A 20,586-nucleotide genomic window follows, 5' to 3' on the forward strand; every position below is an offset into this window, starting at 1 on the left:
TAAATTACTTGTCAAGCTTTTTCTTCATTTCATCTAGAGAGTCGACTTCCAAAAAAATTTGCAATTCTTCCATAACAGATTGGGCTTCATTCATGAAGGAAATCATATCATGGTTGGTCATTCTTAGAGATGCCAACTTGTTTGCCGAACAATAAAGGTGATGGATATCATTTGCATAGATATTTTGAGCCCTCTTCCAAAATGAGTGGCATGTTTTGAAGGTTCGGAGAGACATCAAAAGTCGTGATTCACCCGACTTCCACAATAGAGCATATAGTATGAAATCTGTTTGTTTCCACTATTAAGCTTTTTCAGTAGGTACGTGGCTTCCATCTTTCACATTGTAGTGGCCATTTCGGATCAGGGAGATGAAGTACAGTGACCAAATTTGAAAAACAACAAGAGAAACCCTAAATCCTAGGGTGATTTCCCCAAGGGAGGCTTCAGGATCTCACCCAAATAGGCTTCAAGGGGGCTGAACAGAGAGAGGAAGCTCCGGCGATTCCTACAATGGTGTCATGATGAAATTTCGGCAATAGGAAGGCGGCATGTGAAGCACATGCGCCTGACTACAGCAGACTATGAAGCGGGGGGGTTTGCCCTCGCTCAGAGAGGCAATCCAGATCTAGTGGTCATCAGAAGAAATAGCGGCAACGGACGGTGGTGGACAATGGCAGATGGTGGCAGACTGGCAAAAAACAATGGTGATAGTGTTGGATAGTTCAAAACAACAGTGGGTAACTTCAGATAGTGATGAACCAAGCTAGATAGCCGCGGGCGGGCAGCTATGACTAGTGGTGGATTGTCGCGCACAACGATGACTAATGGTGGTGGACAGGACGAGACAAAAACCAGAATGGGATCGACCCGCTCTAATTCCATGTTAAGACTGAAACTGAAAAATATATGATTAGAGGGCTAATATGACCCCTCTCACTTTCTTCTATTGATAATAAAAAGCTGATACAAGATTACATAGAAGACTAAGAAACTACACTAGGATCCTAGATGTAGAACTAGATACAATAGTAGGAGGTTTTCTACACTCTACACCCTATACATAAGATTAATGATACTACATAAAATAATAATTCTAACAATATGAAATATTACTCTGACCAATTCATACATTGTTCATAACACCCGCATGGTGTCTTAAAAAAATAGTACAAATTCAAAATTTTGTGCATATTGTTGCATTAGACTTTTTGAGAAGTGCGTTTATAGGACACTGTAATTTACCTCCTGCAAACTACTAGTGAAGTTGTTAGCATTTGCCAGTTCTGCTGCATCTATAACTTCTCCCTCTGTTGCATCCTCGCCTTTGCCATATGCAATATTGGCTCGAATGGTGTCATTAAGCGCAGACTCTTGGCTCACCAGATCCATCTACTTTCTTATCCATTTAACTTGCATGCTTTGGATTTCTTTACCATCCAGTGTCATGTGACCTCAGTCTAGATCATAAAATCTCAGCAATAATGAGATCACTGTTGATTCCCACTTCCACTTTCCCCAACTGGTGCAACTGTCTGTTTATTTTATCAATTAGTCAATCAAGCTAATAGTTTCAAAAGAACAATCAACCTAGTCTATCAGACAGGACAGGATGTACAGTTAGAGAGTTACCGTGCCACTACGAATAGTCCGGCAAAGATCTCTAAATATTTGAACATCAGGTCTGGTAGGATACTTGAAACTAACATTTTTTAAATTCAATCTCTCCCTTCACTTCTTCCAATGTGAATCCAGAGTCATCACTTGGGTCAATTTGCAACTTTCGATCAAGAATAGAAAATACAAAAGTTGCAGCACTTTTTGATTTAGCAGAATCAAGGACCAAAGAGCCAGATCGATAGATTCCTGTAGTTGCCATGTTGAGTGCAAAAAGGACCTGGAAATCAGGAATCAAAATGCCAATCAAAAAAAGGTTCCCATAAATGTTTTTTAAAGATTTTGTCAGTTGATATAATATAAAACTATTTTAAAAATTTAATACAATATGAACATATGGATTTGATGATCACTATTATTATGACAACTAAAAAAGAGGAAAACTACTGGTTTTCTATAGTCTAATACTATAACTTGTTAATTACACTTAACCAAAAATTAAACTCCAGTTTCTATCACAATTAAGACCATTACTTGCACATTGGTGGCCGACCTTCTGGATTGAAAAAGAATAACAATTTATTAGGAATCTCATTTAAGGACAAGGCAGTTTCAATATTGATAAGAAGCAACTACAAAATTTGGCTGGCATTAAAAGTATGTAAATATCCAATGCTAGTGATAGCACATCATAAGAATTACGAAATTCTTTCTGTTTAACATGAAACTTTTCATTGCCAATTAAAATGTTGGATATACCTGTTCAAGAACAAAATTAATTTGGATAACGATGGAGGCACTGAAGGATAAAATTTTAGATGACTCTGTCCTAAAGGTGCGTATTCCATGTTATGAATTTGGTTAAATAGGTACGTTAGTTGGTATATTATAAGTATGTAAGGTGATGTGTGAGAGGTGTAAATGACTAGTACTATTCTTCTTCCTTTGTGAACAAATGATTGATTTGATTTCAAGATAATTAGCATGGGTAATGCATTCTTATCACACATGATTAGTTAGAAAGAACTTAGGAAATCTTATAGACCAGATACTGATCATGATAACGCTATTTAGTGACAGCAATGTGAGTATCTTCTAACAATAAATACCATAAAACAATTTTAGCAGGTACTCCTTTTGATTGTTAAGGGACTGAAAGATAGCACACAACAAACAATCATATGTGAAATATCAACCAACCAATATCCAGTATTTGAATTCACTCATTGAAAAATCAACATACTTCACATTTCATAAAATCCTCTGTCTTAAACTTTATCACCAAATACATCTTTTATATATATATATATATATATATATATATATATATATATATATATATATATATATATATATATATATATTAGATCTTGTATCATAGGATAAAGATAGTACATATCAAGTGATCGTTTGGAGATGTGTCATTTTGACCCTTGCCCAAACAACTATCAATTGATTATTCATATATGAATTTGTTAGCATTAATCTAAAACATGCATAAAAATTTAACATCGGAAAGAGATATTACATAGAACCAGGAAATATAATAAACATTGAATCAACACTATATGTAATTATATTAAATGACAACAACGGATAAACGCGAACTTTATTATCATTTATGAAATATCTTTATTAGAATATTAAGAACCCATAAAAACTGTACATACCATTATATTAATAATTTTCCATCTAGATTCTCTTCATCATTTGTAAAAGAATATGTTGCTCAATTCACCTTCCTAAATAAATAGAGCAAGAATTATGAAAGGAACCTTTAAATTGGTAATATGGATTAGAAAATGTAACTGCGTTGGATTTTGTGATTCAAGGAGGGAAGTATGGATACATTATGAAAAACTTTAAATTTTGTTATGAAAAAGAATTTGCAAGAAATTTCTGCCATTTTTTTTTTGCAAAATATTTTGTATAAAACACTATTTTTAACAAATTTTGTAGAAAATACTTGCGAATTTTATAATTTTGTAGGAAATAATTACCCATGAAGGAATTACCTGTCAATTAAAATTCTAGAAAAAATAGCAAGAAAAAAGTCTTTTCTTGCAAATTCTTTTAACAAATTGTAAATAAATGATCTAAATTAAAACTTTAATCAAAGCTTTTAAGATTTAAATTGTTTGAAAATTATATCATGCTAAATGTTAATGCAATTTTCTTTATTATTATTAGAATATATTTATAATTTTTAAAAAATTTAATGTAATTATAGATAAAATTTAATTATTTATCATCATTTTACTTACTCACTTACTATTAGTTAATGATTTTGTTACTAAATGGTTAATGTTATACTGAACAGAAAATCAATTTAAAATTTTAACAACAATATTTTATAGTTAATATTCTTAATTATTGAAATTTGAAAAGTCTATTAATCATTTTTGAACTATATCAATTTTTGACTAAGAAATATAAGATTGTAAAATAAAATAGAAGATAATTGTTTTGCATATAATATAATTATTTATATTAAAAAAAATATAACTGAAAATTTTAGTTTTGACTTAATCATAGGTTAAAGGTTCAATAATTTAAGAATACATAGAAAAATCTACTAAATATATAAAATTTCTATTATAATTATAATTCTATTAAATTATATATTATTTTTGTTGTATAAGTAATAATGATAAAATATATAAATTTTAAATATATTATTTTCACTTCTCAAAATTAATGAAGATCTGTTATGACTTACGTATTATTATATGACTTACATATAGATGTTGAGTTTAACGTTTAAAATTAAACAGGGTTTGGGGAAAGCTTTGACTATAGCCTAACATAATATAATTAAGTACATAAGCAAGGTCAACTAAGCTATGTAGGCATCTAAGAATTAACTTGGATTATTTTTATTGTCATTGGCACATCAGGTAGAAATGGTTATTTATATAGAAAGACACTTGAGACTAGCTATTAGAGGCATTCTTAAAATTTATACTCCACAAATCTCTAGATAAAAAATTACACGAGAATGAAATTGATTTAAACTTAATTACATTTAAAAGTTTAAAATTACAATTATGCTTATTTTTACTTAAAAAATAGAATATGCTAATTAAATTGAATTCTTTCCAACTTCACAATAGTGAAGTATGTAACTAAACTACTTGTGAAGAATTGAATTCAGTTAATGCATTCAATGCATCTAACATGGTAGCTTTAAATTTGTTTAACCATGTAGTGAAGTCTCCTATTGTAAACACAGACCCTTACTTTATATTACTTGTCATTAACCCTAACTTTATTACCTTTCATAAACACTAATAACTCTTCATCAATGTTGCATCACAACTGCCGATAGTGTCTAGCACCTCGTTACATTTTCTCACTCAACTTGGAACCATCACTGCTAGTACGCCTATACATTGCCTGCATTGCGCTAAGACACTCACACCCCCCTGCCTGGGCCGAGATATACTCGACTTTCTCCTTTGCCTAGCTGGGGCGAGATATACTTGGCCCCTATGCTCCCACGTTCCCAGCCTCCCAATTCTTCTATACATCAACTCGTCTGTACCAGCTCATCTGTACACCAGCTCCTCTATATATCAGCCCCTATATGCTAGCTCCTCTGTACACCAGCTCCTTTATACACCAACTCCTTTGTACACTAGCCCCCTGTACAAAATAATTTAATTTAGGAGTCATGAATCAATTCACCTAAAATGATTGGATTGGATGAAGGATAACATTCCTGCAAATGTTGTAGAACTTGGACCAATTTGGACTCGACTCCTTGAACCTAGGAGGGTGGCAAAGACATTTTGTGTCAAAGAAAAAAAAAACAAGTTTAAATTATATATCTTAAGGTGAGATATTTAATTTTTAAATTAATACTTTTGTATAAAAGTTGTATGAAAATTGGACAATGGTAAACACTTATAGCTACTGCATGAATTCTACGGTTTGAGGTACTCCACTATATAATAACATTGTTTGTTTTAGGTGTTCGATGATTTGTCACCTATATGAAAGTAGGACATTGCCTAAAGAACACATCAATGAGCAAATTATCTAATCCAACATGCAAATTAGGTTTTGATTAAGTTTTGTTTAGGTCTTATTTTAAGTTTTAGACTATGAATTTTAAGTTAGAAATCTAATTGTTTATTTTGATTTTGGAACTGTTTATTATGTACTAGAAATGAATAATTTCAATTATATATTTTATTCTAGGAGATTTTCTATATTAAAGATTTTGGTTTCGTTCTAAAACAAAATTAATTTTAAAAAAATATATGAAATTTAATTGTGTTGCGAAACAACAAACTTCAATTTTAAGTTTGTTAAGTATGCCAAATCTAAGTTTGTTCGGAAATAAACTTAAAAAAATCAAAATAACCAACTTAAAGAGTATGTTTTGTACTAGTCACTAAACTATCTCAAGATGTGAAGCCTAAAGTTATTTCATATGTTTTGCACAGATAATCACACCATAAACCTCCACATTGAGTTATAATGGGTAGAATTTTGGACAACAATGTTTTAAGAGGACGTTGAACATTGCTCACATTGGCCAATGCATGTAGCGTCAACATCTCTTGTACTTGTTGTTATTGTACAATAACCTTACTTAGTACAAAAGGGACAACAACCTTTGCTCTCTTTTATGCATGGGCTTCATGTTTAGATTGTGTTATGATGGCCTTCCTCTATGATCCTTGAACACTTGCTTGATGAATGGAGACTCCATTGATGAGTAGTGACATGGAAGCTATGAAATGGAGAAGAAAAAGAAGTGTTTTGGTGAGGATTTCCTTAGAGAGGCGAGGCCAACTCTTCGGGAATGAAACTAAAGTAGTCTAGAGAGGTTCTACTCTAAGGTTTCAAACAAGAGTCATGTACACACAATTGGGCAAAATTTCATTACTAAAGTTCAAGCTTAATTTTACAATGGTAAAAACTGTAATTTATTGGCCAAGAAACCCAAAAAATGGTCTCCAAAAAGGAGAGCCAAAAACTATTCAAACTAGTCTAGAAATTTTAATTTTGGAGCCAGAAGAGAGCATGCTCAAGGTGTGACTTGCCACCTAATTAAGTCACATGTTCCTTGCCATGGTGCTCATAAAGAGAGGTCTAAAGCTACCCTGCTCTTCAAGTTCGCACATTCTACAGTAGAAAAACCTTAATTTTAGGCACCTTTCTTCAAGACCCAATTGGCATATCTCCTTTTAGGCCTAAACAACCTTGTTAGGCACAAGCCCAAAACATGGCCCAAATGAAAATCCTACACAATGCGTGGATTTCTTTTTAATATTCCAAGGCCTCCCCAATAAAATATGACAAGCTTCCAATGAGACTATATCACAAAACACAATATCTTCATTTTTCCCAATGGAGAACTTGACCTTCACTTGTTGGTTAACTCTCATATCCATATCTTTTTTAAGCTAATGAAGTTTATAAGGTTTGAGATGAGGTATAATAGTCAATTCCAACTTGTTAACCAACCTAGTACTACAACAGTTGCAACCAGACCCATTCTCTATAATAAGAAAACATGTGTTTTCTTGAACTTTACACTTGTACGAAAGATGTTCTCTCGTTGGGAAAATTGTTGTTGACTAGGTTGATCATTGAGAATCATTCTAATCATAAGAAGTTCTCCATCACAAGGGTTGGTATCCTCAAATGATTCTTCACTCTCACTAGAATTTTTTCATCTCGGCTACTATAAATGTCAATGCCCCTTAAGATCATGATCTTTTTGGCGGGACATTGTGATTCAATGTGACCTCTATCAAGACATTTAAAACACTTAATTCCACTACTATGAGTGTGTGATGATGACCCTTCCCATGGTTTTTCTTTCTCTTTGCCTAGGTACCTAGAGGGTTCATATTCTTCTTTAACTTGTTTCCTCTCCCCCTTATAGTCCTTCTTCTTATAAGAACTAGAGTGGTTATTTTTTTAAAACTTTTTCTCAAAATTTGTTGCTCTACCTTTATACAAATTTGTACAAGTTATTTAGATCTTGGTAGGGCAACAACTCCACTCTATCTCTTATTTCAAGACTTAGACCATTAAGGAACCTAGAAATTATGGTATCCTCATGCTCCCTAATCCCAAATCTCATATGTATAACTCCATCTTTTGCCTATATTCTCAACTTTTCATGTTATTTTGATCAAGTATTTGGAGCTTATCCATAAGCTCCCTATTCTAGTAGGAGGGAATGTTTCGACTAATCTATTATCCTCCTCATAGTGTTGACAAGTGTAGAAGTCTTGAAGCTTCTAGAGGGAGTCCTAGTTTCATTCTTTCTTATAACCTTTCTTCTTTTTCTTTAAGAAGCTTAAGCTCTTCTTTTAGAATAGCAAGTTGGAAACATGAATTTGACATCCTTAACCAGTAAATTGCTCAAAGGCTTTCCAATCTTTAAGAAATCTTGTACAAACATTAATGCATGACACTAGTGCACAAAAGCATTTTTATATTAGTGGCTTTTTATACTAGTTCCAAAATAAGTATAGATGCAGACGATATAAAAAAAATTCACTTTTTATACCAGTTCTAAAATTGGTACAAAAAGTGCTACTTTTTATACTGATTAAGCCCACAACTAGTATAAAAAATTTTCATTCCTATCTACATCATTCATGTTCGCCCTCCATCTTCGCGCTTAATGCACTTAGTCGTATATAAGGCACAAAACATGGAAACAATGACTAGGACATAATAAAATTGGTACCACAAAGAACCACATACCCTAAAACCACGAATGTTGGTTCTGCCTCCCTCAGGTCCTCCGAATACATCTCCACCATGACCTCATCATCAATACTCTATCCAAAATCAGAAGCGGCCCGACTGCACACGCCGAAATTGACGACAACAACGGCGTGGAACAGAATGCCATGAAGAAATATGCTACCACCATTAGCATCGTGATTCCCATCAACGTTTGTGTTACCGATGTTGGCGATATCATTGACAACCGTCTTGACCATTGGTGTTATAGTGGTGACGACCTTGGCACAAAGGACAAACGATGGAAATGGACATGGGTGCTTCGTTTAGGTGGCCCGCACATGGGTGAAGTATAGAAAAAGAAAAACCTTAAAGAATACGCTTTGAGAGCCCTTTGTTTGTGTGTTTACAAATAAAAAAAAAATAAGAAACTACTTTCTATATAGGTTATAACTAGAACTGGTACAAAAAATCTTATAATATTTACACATCATCGCACCATTTTTATACCAGGTGGATTATAACTAGTACAAAAGGTCGCTATAAAAAGTGATTTTTGCAATAGTGTGACCTACAAAGCTTCTAACCCCCTTCACATTAGTAGGTTGAGGAAGTTTGGAAATACTTCCCCCTTTATTAGATCTACTTCAATTCCCTTCTCATATATTTTGTGGCCTAACACAATAAATTCCTTCACCATGAAATGTCAATTCTCCCAATTAAGCATTAAATTAGTCATCACACATCTCTTTAAGTATTGAGGTTTTCTAGGCACATAACAAAAGAATCACCATGGACAGAAAAATCATTCATAAATACCTCAATGCTCTTCTCAATTAGGCTTGAGAAGATGGCTAGCATACAACTTTGGAAGGTTGTTGGTGCATTACATAGTCCAAAAGGAATCTTCCTATAAGCCAAAAAAAGGACAATTGAATGTTGTCTTCTCTTAATCTTGAGGATCTAGAGCTATTTGATTATAGCCAAAGTATCAATCAAGGAAACAATAAAATGCTTGACTAGTTAATCTCTCTGCATTTGATCCAGGAAAATGGAAGTGGAAAATGATCCTTTCTTATTGCTTGATTGAGTTTTCTGTAGTCCATGCACATTTTCCAACTCGTGAGAATTCTAGAAGAAATTAATTCATTATTTTCACTGCAAATCACAACCATTCTACCTTTCTTAGGTACCACTTGCATGGGGCTTACCTAAACAATTTGATCACTTCCTTCCTTAAAACTTCCTTTGTGGTTAAGCTACAAGTTTGTAGTTGTGCTTTGTTAAGAAATTGGCAAATGTACCAAATCGCACAAGTAATAAAGTGGATAAGTCCACATATCATTTTCAAATATACTTTTGCAACACTTGACAACTCTTGTAATTCACAACTCAATTAAACAACAAATTTCACAAAAACAAAAATAAAACTCTTTTTGTATTTTTATCAAACATATGGTGTTCAACAATATATGATAAAGACTTCACTAGGATTGAGTTTCGTGATCCAATTCAAAGAAAAAACACCAAACAATATTCTTATAATTTCTACTCTAACATTCACACTTTATGTAACAAGCCCTAATGTTCTAGGGACAAGTCTAAACTTGAATAGTAAAAAACCTAATGTACTCTATGTCTATATGCACAATCAATTAGTTGTCTATTTTAGTCTAGGTTTTAATATCGTGTCCAATGATTAGATACCCACAAATATGCAATTAATAATTATCGTGCAATTAAACCAAGAATAGCACACAAGAATGATGGAAAAGAATTATATTGAATAGTGGAATTCACAAAGAGTTAAGAATACATTACATCCAATCTCATGAATAAGGGAGTTGGCTACTGCTTAACATTTTCAACACTAGAAAAAGAATAAATATGAATGCCTCCAACCTTTAGAATGTATATCTACTTTCTCTAATTTTAGGTCAAGTGTCTTTCTTCTTATAAGAATTATTTTTCTCTCTCTTTCTCTCCCGAAAGGGGAGGTTCCCTAAAAAGGAAATTTTATTCCCCAAAAGGGGGTTGTTCTCTCAAATTATCACCAATCCCCTTATCTATCATTGTGCTTGGTCTAGTTATGATGGACTTACATTGTTCCTTTTGATTAATTTTGGTATTGGCTGATATTTGAGTTTCCTACTAGTTTGCTAGTTGCTTTGTAATCTAGCCAATATGCACCTCAAGGCTTTTCATGGATGCCTCTATGGTATCCTAATTTGAAGTTGACACATGTATCAATTGAGCTAAGGCATCTTCAATTTTATAAACGTTGTCATGTTGGTGATTTTTTTGTCCTTTGTAAGCATATTGTCTATTTAAAGGTCCAACTTCTTGTCTCCAATTTGGTTGTTGATTTTCTCCAAGTGTTGGAATAATTATCTGACCTTTTGTTGTTATTCATATAGTTCACCTCCTCCTCTCTCTCTTTGAGTTTTGGATATAAAGTAGTGACCATTTTCATGATTACCTGAACAAAAATCACATTTTGCCACATGTTGAGCTAAGCTTTGAGGTCGTGGCTCAAGTTTCAACTTTGTCATCTACTTTTTCAACTCTTCCATTTGTTGTGAAATGATTTTATTTTAAGCAAAGATAGCATCTTAAGTTCCCAGCTCCAAAATTCATGTTTTAGATGGTTGACTCCTATCATGTTGAGTTTGGTATTGGTTGCCAATGATTTAATGATTATAGTTTTCTTCCTTAGCATCTTTGAGAATTATAGTTCCTCTTGTAAAAGCATTTAATAACATTCTGGTTTGAGGTCTCAATCCACTGTAAAACATGTTCAATTGTGATATATCATCAAATCCATGATTGCAACATTTTCTTAGCTTAGATTTATACCTCTCACATGCTTTACAGAATGGTTCATCAATTCCTTATGAGAAGGTTGCAATTGTAGATTTCATGTTGATATATTTTCCTGGAGGGAAATGTAACATCCCTACTGAAAATTACTTGGTTTAAATAAATCAATATATAATTAATAATAAAGGAGTTCAAATGTTGCACTTCACTACTCCCAAAATGCGGGAAAATTTATCACAATAATAAAAGCACCATAAATTTAAAGAAATTAAATAGAACTTTTATTACAATTTCCAAAATCTGACAAGACAATGAAAACCCTAAGAATTTTCCTAAATCATAATCCCCATAGTAGCCCTCTCTCCGTCTCAGGGCTTAGCAGCATCACCTGTATCATCAACTGCTCCCGTGTAAAGAATTACACGATCATCACCACACACAAACATAAAGGGTGAGCTCAACAAAATATGAGAAACATAACAGTTAAATAATACAATTACACATAATTATATTCTCAAAGTTAGACCCTAATCACATCTTTAATACCCTCAAGGCTTTTAAACCTCCAATTTAATCAATAAAGTTAACCATGGACTCAGGATTCATGATGCTCACACGAACCTGCCCGCTCGTGGTCCTACCTCTACGGACCTTCCCGCTCGTAGTCCTACTCTACGGACCTGCCTGCCCGTAGTCCAACACATGTGATCCTCCAGCTACGTACCTCCCCGCACGCAACATCTCTCAACTGTGAGCACGGAACATACAAACCTACCTCGCTCGTATCTTCACAGGAGAGTAATAGAGTATGAACCTCCCCGCTCATACCATCACATGTCAACCTCCATCCATGAACCTACCCGCTCATGGCACAGCATCTCCTGGTCCACATTCGCATCAAAGCACACAACAATATACACAAACTGCACTAGAGTCACTTGGGCAAGAAGCCTTAACTTAAGCGACCAGGCCTGTCTCGCTCAAGCTAAGCTTCCTCGCTTGAGCGAGCGTGCTACCAACGTTACGTACTAAGTCTCGCTTAGGCGAGCTCATCTCGCCTAGGCGAGGCCTCTCTTCGCTCAACACAACCTCTCTCGCCTAGGCGGCCAAAACAGCAGAACGCACACGCATATACCCCGATTTCTCGCTTAGGCGAGTACCTCTCGCCTGAGCGAGGGACTCTGTCGCTCAAAACATGGTTTCCTCGCCTGGGCGAGACCCTCGAGCACAACCTCACCTTTTCGCGAATCCTCGCCTGAGCGAGATGTGCAAACACAACCCAAAATTTCTTTCCTGCTATTCTCGCCTAGGCGAGCCTAGATAGCTTGAGTGAGAATAGCACTTACCCCCCCTGTAATGCATGCAGAAACCTATCCCAACATGCCTAAAACCCCATTCTACTATGCCAAACAAATCATCTCAGGTTACAACATTATGTGCATGATTTGGACACCAATTAGTCACCCAAAAGTACGAAATCAGACCTTACACATCATCAGTACATAGCTCCATAGTTTCCATACAAACCCATAAGGGTTTTATCACATTACAACAAAACAATCCCACACCCCAATTCACAGCCTGTTGTCAAACAATTTACATGGCAAAGGTACATAATTGCTGCACATTACACAATACACGAAATTCATCTCAATAAACATATAATTGCATAGAAAAGGAGCTCCCCTAACCTGTGAATCTTTGCTTCAAAAGGTTGCCTAACCTTGGCTTTGTAATACCTAAGAAACCTCCCTTTTTACTCTCTCAACCACCATCGCTTTGCTCTCAATCCCAATTCGCTTTCTTACTCAAAATTCGTGATCCTTTCTCACTCTAATTTTTCAGACTTCCAAAACCCTTCTAGTTGCCTAACCCTCCCTTTTTATATGGCTCTTAATTGTGGTAAAAAGAAATAAAACGAAAATTGACTTTTTAATGTCTATTATTACCTTTCATAAGCCATTATGGACTATTTTTCCAAACTCCCTTGGCTGCCCATTACCTCTAGGGCTTTCCCACCCTTTCACATTCAGACCATAAGTATTATTAGCAACAATGAAGAGATTAATTTGTTCTCATCAAGGTTTGAACCACAACCCATCAATTACCAAGTCAATTGCTCAACCAATTCACATTTATGATAATTCCTAAAATTTTAGGATTATATTATCACGTCTAGCCTTCAAATATACTAACGAAATAATGCATAAATTGAAATAACACACAAAGGCATACATAGGACTCGAACCCAAGTCCTCTCACACAATCAAAATACTCTCAACCAATTGAGCTAGTACTTTTCCACACCACAATGATTAACATTAAGTGTCATAAAGGCTTCCACTACCAGCATTTATTAAATAATTATTAATTTAATTATTTAAATTTCTCGGGTCTTACAGGAAAACTCTAGATAAAAACTTCTTCTCCAAATCTTCATAGTTGATTAGCTTTGGTTAACGTGAGATTATAACCATGTTTTAGCCTTCCCAAAGAGTGAAAATGGGAATAACTTAAGATAAATGGCTTTCTCATTGTTAATATCAGTTCCAAGAGTTCCACATAGTTCAAAAAGATAACAGCGTTGGCTTCATCACCACACCTTTAGTAGGTTTCACAATACAAGAGAAGTAACATGATCCCTTTTGTTATGTGTAGTCACCTAGCAACCTCATTTGATAGTTTTCTATAGCCATTTGATCTGGTGTAAGAAAGTGCAGATCTAAGTTTGAGTTAACTACTTCTTCTTGCTATTGTCACTATTTTTTCACGAGTTGGTTGTGCTTCTTATCCATGCTATTATTTTTCCTTGTTGTCCATTCAATTACAAGATCAAAGAACATAACCTATTTTTGTTTTCTTCTTTGCATACAAAACAACTTCAAATAGTGGTAAGTAATAAAAACATGCAGCAAACACTAAATAGAAATCAAACTAATTATAACACTAGTTTTCTTAACTTGTTGATGCCTAGAGGCAATCAATTTTCCAACAAGTATACTAGGTAGATGTAGAACAACAAGTGCCATATCCATAGAGATTTGGAAAAGTGTTTGTATTGTGTGAGAAGTGCATCAAAATGGATTTGTATAAAAAAAGAAGTGATTTCAATATCTAAACATCAAAATAAAATAATTTTAAAGAATTTTATTAGAATCTATTAAATATATAATGTAAATATCCTAATATATATTGTAAGTATCCTAAATTCATAATTGAATCTTATCTTGTATATAAAATTTATATTAATATTTTTGTATTTGAAAAAGAGTCGATTAGAAAGAAACTTTGTATATTTCTCTCCATAGATCCTTTAATAATACTCAAAAAATTCAGATTCTAAATCCAATTCCAAATAGGGTCAAATAGGGATTTTTCTTTCTTTTGACCATTTTTCGATTGTTAATACAATCCCGATTTTTTATTCTTTTTTTTTTTGAAATAACAGGTATAAATTGACTTTTTTAACATAAAAATACAAGTTTTTCCTTCTCCTCGATTTTTATAGATATATTTATTGATCAGTAATTATAATGACACTAATTTTTAATTTTTTGATAGAAATTCAAAATCTAATTTTTTTATTACTGAAATCAATCTAAACCCAATATCACCGTACTTACGTGTATCATTAACCAATGGGACTATAAAGCAGACACTAATTTTAACGATTCATGCATTTCAGTTAAAAGACCCGAAGTAGCAAGGTCATATCAAGTATTCAGAGTTTGCCTCTATTTGGTATTGCTCTTGCGGCCCACACTGAAACAGTGTTTTACCCCTAGATGTCTAGTCAAATGTTGCGACTAAACACATTTCAGAGAGAATCAAATCCGAAGATGAAACAGAAACGAAAAAGATTACTACCTTATAAACAAAAAGTTTTAGAGTAAGCATTATGAAATCTCCAAGATAATTAAAAACCGACAAAGAAAGAGAATAAATTCTCTTATATTACAACATATTTTGTTTCTTTTGGTACTCCGAAGAAACAAATTTTGATTGAATCTATATCTGTCTAATGGATACTATCTACTCATGGAGATAATAAAGATGTGTTGAGATAGATTTAAGTAAAAGCATTGGTTTCAATACGATGAAGATGTGTTGAGATTAGATTTTACCACCCCTTCCTTCTCTTATACCAATCCAATATTATTTACAAAGATGCAATTATTCATATCTTGGGAGTACTCTTAAATGTAACTTTAGGTCCATTCCAACTATAGGCTAAGATCATCAAACTTCAGTATAATTCCTCTATGACTGCATGAATGAGTTACTTGCATTAGGATTAGGACTTTATAACCAATTAGAGCCTTAGATATATTCCTAGCATCTAAAAGCATGAGGAGAATTAGTTGGACCACAACTTGGAACCAATTCCTACTCAATCCCAAGTGGATGAAATAAGATGAGTGATTTTTTCATCCAACAACGAGTATAAACTAATCTACAAACATCTAAACAAAATCTTACTTTAATAAATACAATAATACCAATTAATGAGAGTTTCAAAGGGTTACATCATGACCACCACACAAGAGAGATTTAGCTCCTCATGATAGATGGAAACATTACAATGCTTTGAATAACCATCTCTCTTATGCTCTCTAAAGTTATTCAAGAAGTACAGAGAATGTGTTCCTAAAAATCTCTCTAAAAGTTCTCTCCCCAATGTCTCTCTAAAGCAGAGATTCAACTCTATTTTTATAGACTGTCTAGGGTTGTACTCAATAGTGCACATGTGGTTCAGGTGTAGAGGTTTCCTTTCTATGTGTGGGTTTGCTTTAATGGCTCAAGCTTAGGCTCATCCTCTTATGCTTAGCTCTTGAGATAACTTCTTTGAAAAGGAGTCTTTATATCTCAGGTGCAAGTTTAGATCTTGAGGTTTCTTCTCCTAAGAGGTTTGCTCTTTGTGGCTCAGCCTTAATTCTGCTGCACAGAAACTTACCAAAATTAAATCAAGATAAGAGTCAAAATTATCTTAAAATTTACTCAAACTAGTATCAATAAACTTAAGGGTTATGTATCCTCATTACACCAAGAACAAGCAAAATTTCGTTTAGTACTCCATCCCTATAGATGCATATAATAGTCCACAAAATAGATCATTTAATATAAATGTTTCTTCCATTAACACATCATATGTTTCTACATGGTTCTCCCATAGTTTTTTCAATTCATCAATCAAAGGTTGTACATTTCCAAAAGCTTTAGGATCTAGAATAAATGAAGTAAGGATCTTTCACGCACATCCAATGTGACAAGTTGAAACAACTTAAAACAACTAGTCACACACTACCTGAATTCCTCATTTTTCTAAATGGATTAAAATTGCCACTTGTTAGGTCAAATCCAACATTACATGAATCTACCACAAAAAAGTGAGATATTTCGAATCAAAATTCTTTGAGGCAGTAAAATCAACTAGATGTCTCATTTTTTCATCTTCATCAAAAGTCCTATATTTGTGTCACCTCATTTCTTCGGCAATATTAGATTATACATATAATTGTTAAGCTAAAGAAGAATAACACAACTTTCTTTGGACAACTTGTTATGCATATCTTTATATCAAGAAAAATTACAAGTTCTATATAATAAGTTATATATAATGTTGATTTCAAATAATTACCTCGAAAAAGAATCAAATCATTTATACAAACATTTGTTTTGTTTAATCAAGTCTAGTTCACAAATAATTTATTAAGTTTCAGAATAAGATCAAGGAACTTCATTTCCTTGTGCATATGTTTTGTTAATAAAGTATGAATTGAATTTTTGCATTGAAACTAAATAAACATTTTATATTTAATAATTGAATAATAAATGATAAGTTGAAATTTTCACAACCATAATATATTCTTTATTCAATATCCTCCAATAAATTATAAAATTTGGTTTTTATTTTTCATTTACTTTATTTGTGGACTAATAACTTGTTTTCTTAATTTTGTTTAACAGCATTTCCAAGATTATATGACATATTATGAATCCCATAATTAGAAGTTTGTCTATTATCATTTTTATTATATTCCTCTGTTATTCTTCGTGGAGATTATATATAATATAATTTTTTTTATTAAAGGTGATGCTTTCATATATATGGCTACTTTGAATTTATAGAGATTATTGTAACATTTTCTCCTTGGACATGTAATCTTCTTTCCTCAAAACTATTAAATATAAATTCAACAAGTTCAAGAATTCCTTTTCCATATAAAGGATGTTGTATCAATAATTTACCTTCAATGTTTTTTATTTACTTTTATACCTATATCAAAGAAACATATTATACTTTTCACATGTGAAATCGTACAAATTAAATATGTCAAACAAATCGTGAAAATCATAATAAAAAACATATAAAGTTATATAATAAATAATCAAAATACTAAAGTATTCTCTAATTTACTTTATTTTATATAGACTTATACTATTTAACTAACTTTATGTCTAATTTTAAATATATTTCTAAACATTAATTTATTTTTTGTATTCGATTAGGTCTTAGCCTTCGGCAAGACTTAGGGGTGGGCAAAAAATTCAATTTTCATGATCCAATTCACCTTTTTTCTGATCAATCCATTTAATATCTATTTTATTAAAAATTCAATCTATTTAAAATCCATTTTATTAGATTTAGATTTCAATTTGATCTACATTTTATATATTTTATGGATTGGATATGCATTCTCTAAATCTAGATTTTCAAAATGGATAATCTAAAATATTCAATCCAAATTTTCATTTTATATTTTTGGTTAGGTTAGGCTAAAGGTCGAGACAAGTTAGTCCAAATTTAGTCGTATTTGACTGAGTTGATGTGACCCTATACAAAATTTGGCTGAATTCGGTCGAATTTAGTCAAGTCGGTCCAGATCAAAATTTGGCCCAGCTGGTTGTGGATAAAATTTGGAAGTATTCGGTCGAGTTGACCCCGACCCAAATTTGACTACATTGGGCTGACTTGACCAGGAAAAAAATTGACTGTATTCGACCGAGATGACCACAACCAAAATTTAGCAGTATTTAGCCTAGTTGGCTTTGATAAAAACTCGATCGAATTCAATCGAGTTGGCCCTAATTGAGAATTGGCCGAGTCGGCCCTGGCCCAAATTTGATCGTATTCGGTTGAGACGGCATAGGATGAAATTTGGCCGTATTCAAATGAGTCATTCACAATAAAAATTTGGCCATATTCAACTGAGTCGTCCACGATCGAAATTCGGCTGAATTCAGTCGAGTTGGCTCCGGTCAAAATTCGGTCGTGTTGGCCTCGACTGAAATTTGGCCGAGTTGGTTCTGGCCTGAATTTGGTCGTAATCGCAGAGTCGTTCGCGACCGAAATTTGGTCGTATTTAGGCGAGTCAATCCCGACCTAAATTTTGTCGAATTCAGTCGAGTTGGCCATGACCAAAATTTGGTCGAGTCAGTCCTAGCCCAAATTTTGCCATATTCAGTCGAGTAAGTGCCGAACAAAATTTGATTGTATTCAACTAAGTTGGCTGTGATCGAAAATTAGTCATATTTAGCCGAGTCAGTCCCGACTTACGAATTTAGTGGAGTCAACCTTGACCAAAATTTGACTGATTAGGGCCTTGCCCAAATGTGGCCATATTTGGCCAAAATGGATATGTATTGGATCATTAAAAATCCAATCCATGATCACCCCTAGCAGGACTTTAGGCCGAGTACCTATCAACCCCTTTCAAGCAAAGTAAATCCCAAGACTGCAACAAAATATTCATACAAGAAGGTCTTTTTGACATACCCTCAAGGTCTATTGCTAGTTAGTTCTCTACAAAATCCTAAAAAAAGTGCATACCTACTCCGTTAGGATAAACCTAGGGTAATAGAATATCTTGTGGCAGGGTACTTACCGATAGACTGAAAAGTATTCGGCCTCATATTGTAAACAAAACTTAGTAAAAGTAAGTTTAAAACTCAATAAGATCACCTAACAATTGGGTCTTTAAGAATCAGGTCCAGAAAGCCCATAACTTGGTTCAAACCCACGATAAGGTCAAAACCACACGAGATGCCAAGTAATAATCATTAGAATATTAGTATAAATACATTTGGACCTAGGTAATTCACTCACTTTTTACTTAATTGCTAATTCTACAGATTTGGCTATTGAAGAAAAACCCTACGTTAACTTGAGCATTGAAGTATCTTTTACAAGTACATCCTCATTTTTCACCTTAAGTAGGATGAGAACTCATAAGATGACTACTATCTTCAAATGAGAAATTCCTTATAAGTCCTAAAACCTTTACGAAGTATTATCTCTATAGTGTAAGAACAATTTTTATTTTCAATCTATTCTATATTGTTAATATTTTTATTATATTTATGCAAGGTTTGTTATGTTTAGTTACATAATAAATGTTTACACTTCTTAGTTGATAAAATAACAATTAACAATTTTCGATTAGATATTTAACCTTCTGAATTAAATATTAAATTTAATAAATTATTAAATTTAATTAAATATACCAGATACTACTTTTAGTAAATTAAAAATTGAATCTTATTAAATATTAAAAACAATTAAAAAATAAATAAATCTTACGAAGTTGTTAATAAAATATTTGATTTACTAAAAGTTATATTTGATTAAGATATGATGATTCAGATAAGATTTATTGATAAAGTTGTCACCATTCTTGAGTTATAAATACCATTCAAGTTTCTCCATATTGTTGCACACTTTTTTTCATTCTCTTGACTTCATATTTGTGTGGTGATATCAATATATCTTCAAAGTATTTTTCTTAAAGCAAACAACATGGTTACATCACTTGTGCTAATGGTTTTGGCTTTTATGGTTATGCTGCTAGCAATAACCTTTGTTCAAAGTGTTATAAAGATTATCTCGCCAAATCAAAGGGTTGTGCGTGTAGAATATGAAACGAGAGGCGAGAGTTTTTATTTGGAGATATCATCATCATGTACTTCTGAGAGTGAAAGTTCTACCATTGTTGACATAATTTCTCTTTCTGCCACAAATTCTAAAGCAACAAGTGAGAAGGAGAGATAGAGATGAAGAGTTGCAATAAGAAGATTGGGTTAATAGGGTTTCAATGCCGTTGTGGAGATGTTTTCTGTGAAACACACATATATCCAGAGATAATTGCATGTAAACTAAAAAATAGGGTTTAACATTAGTTTTTTTTATTTAGAATTAATACATATAGATTATAAGAATATATAGGATTTTGGTTCGAATTCATCATTATATGTAAATGTTGGTATTATGAATAAAAAGGTTAATATTCACAATTATGTTATTAAACCTATTATTTTTCATAATTCAGTTTTATATTGATAGAAAAAGCATGAATATATCGTTTCTTTTTATCTTGGCTTTATTTGGCTTAAAAAATGCATTTTTTTTAATGTAAGTCAAAATAATATTTATAATCT

The 20,586-nt window shown here is 32.9% G+C and overlaps 1 protein-coding gene across 1 annotated transcript; it reads left to right on the plus strand.

The window, feature by feature from the left end:
• The first annotated feature begins 8,632 nt into the window (after positions 1 to 8,632).
• LOC146882537 (zinc finger A20 and AN1 domain-containing stress-associated protein 9-like) lies at positions 8,633 to 20,322 on the plus strand. The gene is made up of 3 exons (XM_085667442.1): positions 8,633 to 8,676; positions 19,941 to 20,050; positions 20,192 to 20,322. The coding sequence occupies exons 1-3, from the start codon at positions 8,633 to 8,635 to the stop codon at positions 20,320 to 20,322; spliced, it is 285 nt and encodes a 94-aa protein (XP_085523568.1).
• Positions 20,323 to 20,586: the final 264 nt, after the last annotated feature.

Source organism: Vigna unguiculata, chromosome 10 (genome assembly GCF_037176805.1).
Source record: "Vigna unguiculata cultivar grain cowpea cultivar isolate G323 ecotype 2 chromosome 10, ASM3717680v1, whole genome shotgun sequence".
NCBI lineage: Eukaryota > Viridiplantae > Streptophyta > Magnoliopsida > Fabales > Fabaceae > Vigna > Vigna unguiculata.

Bases quoted from the DNA above. Each gene is read 5' to 3' on its own strand.
- LOC146882537 (XM_085667442.1), top strand. From the start codon at position 8,633: ATGGAAATGGACATGGGTGCTTCGTTTAGGTGGCCCGCACATGG. The intron at 8,677-19,940 runs GTGAAGTATAGA...TTTTTCTTAAAG, and splicing joins TTTAGGTGGCCCGCACATGG to CAAACAACATGGTTACATCA. The intron at 20,051-20,191 runs GTTGTGCGTGTA...ACAAGTGAGAAG, and splicing joins TTATCTCGCCAAATCAAAGG to GAGAGATAGAGATGAAGAGT.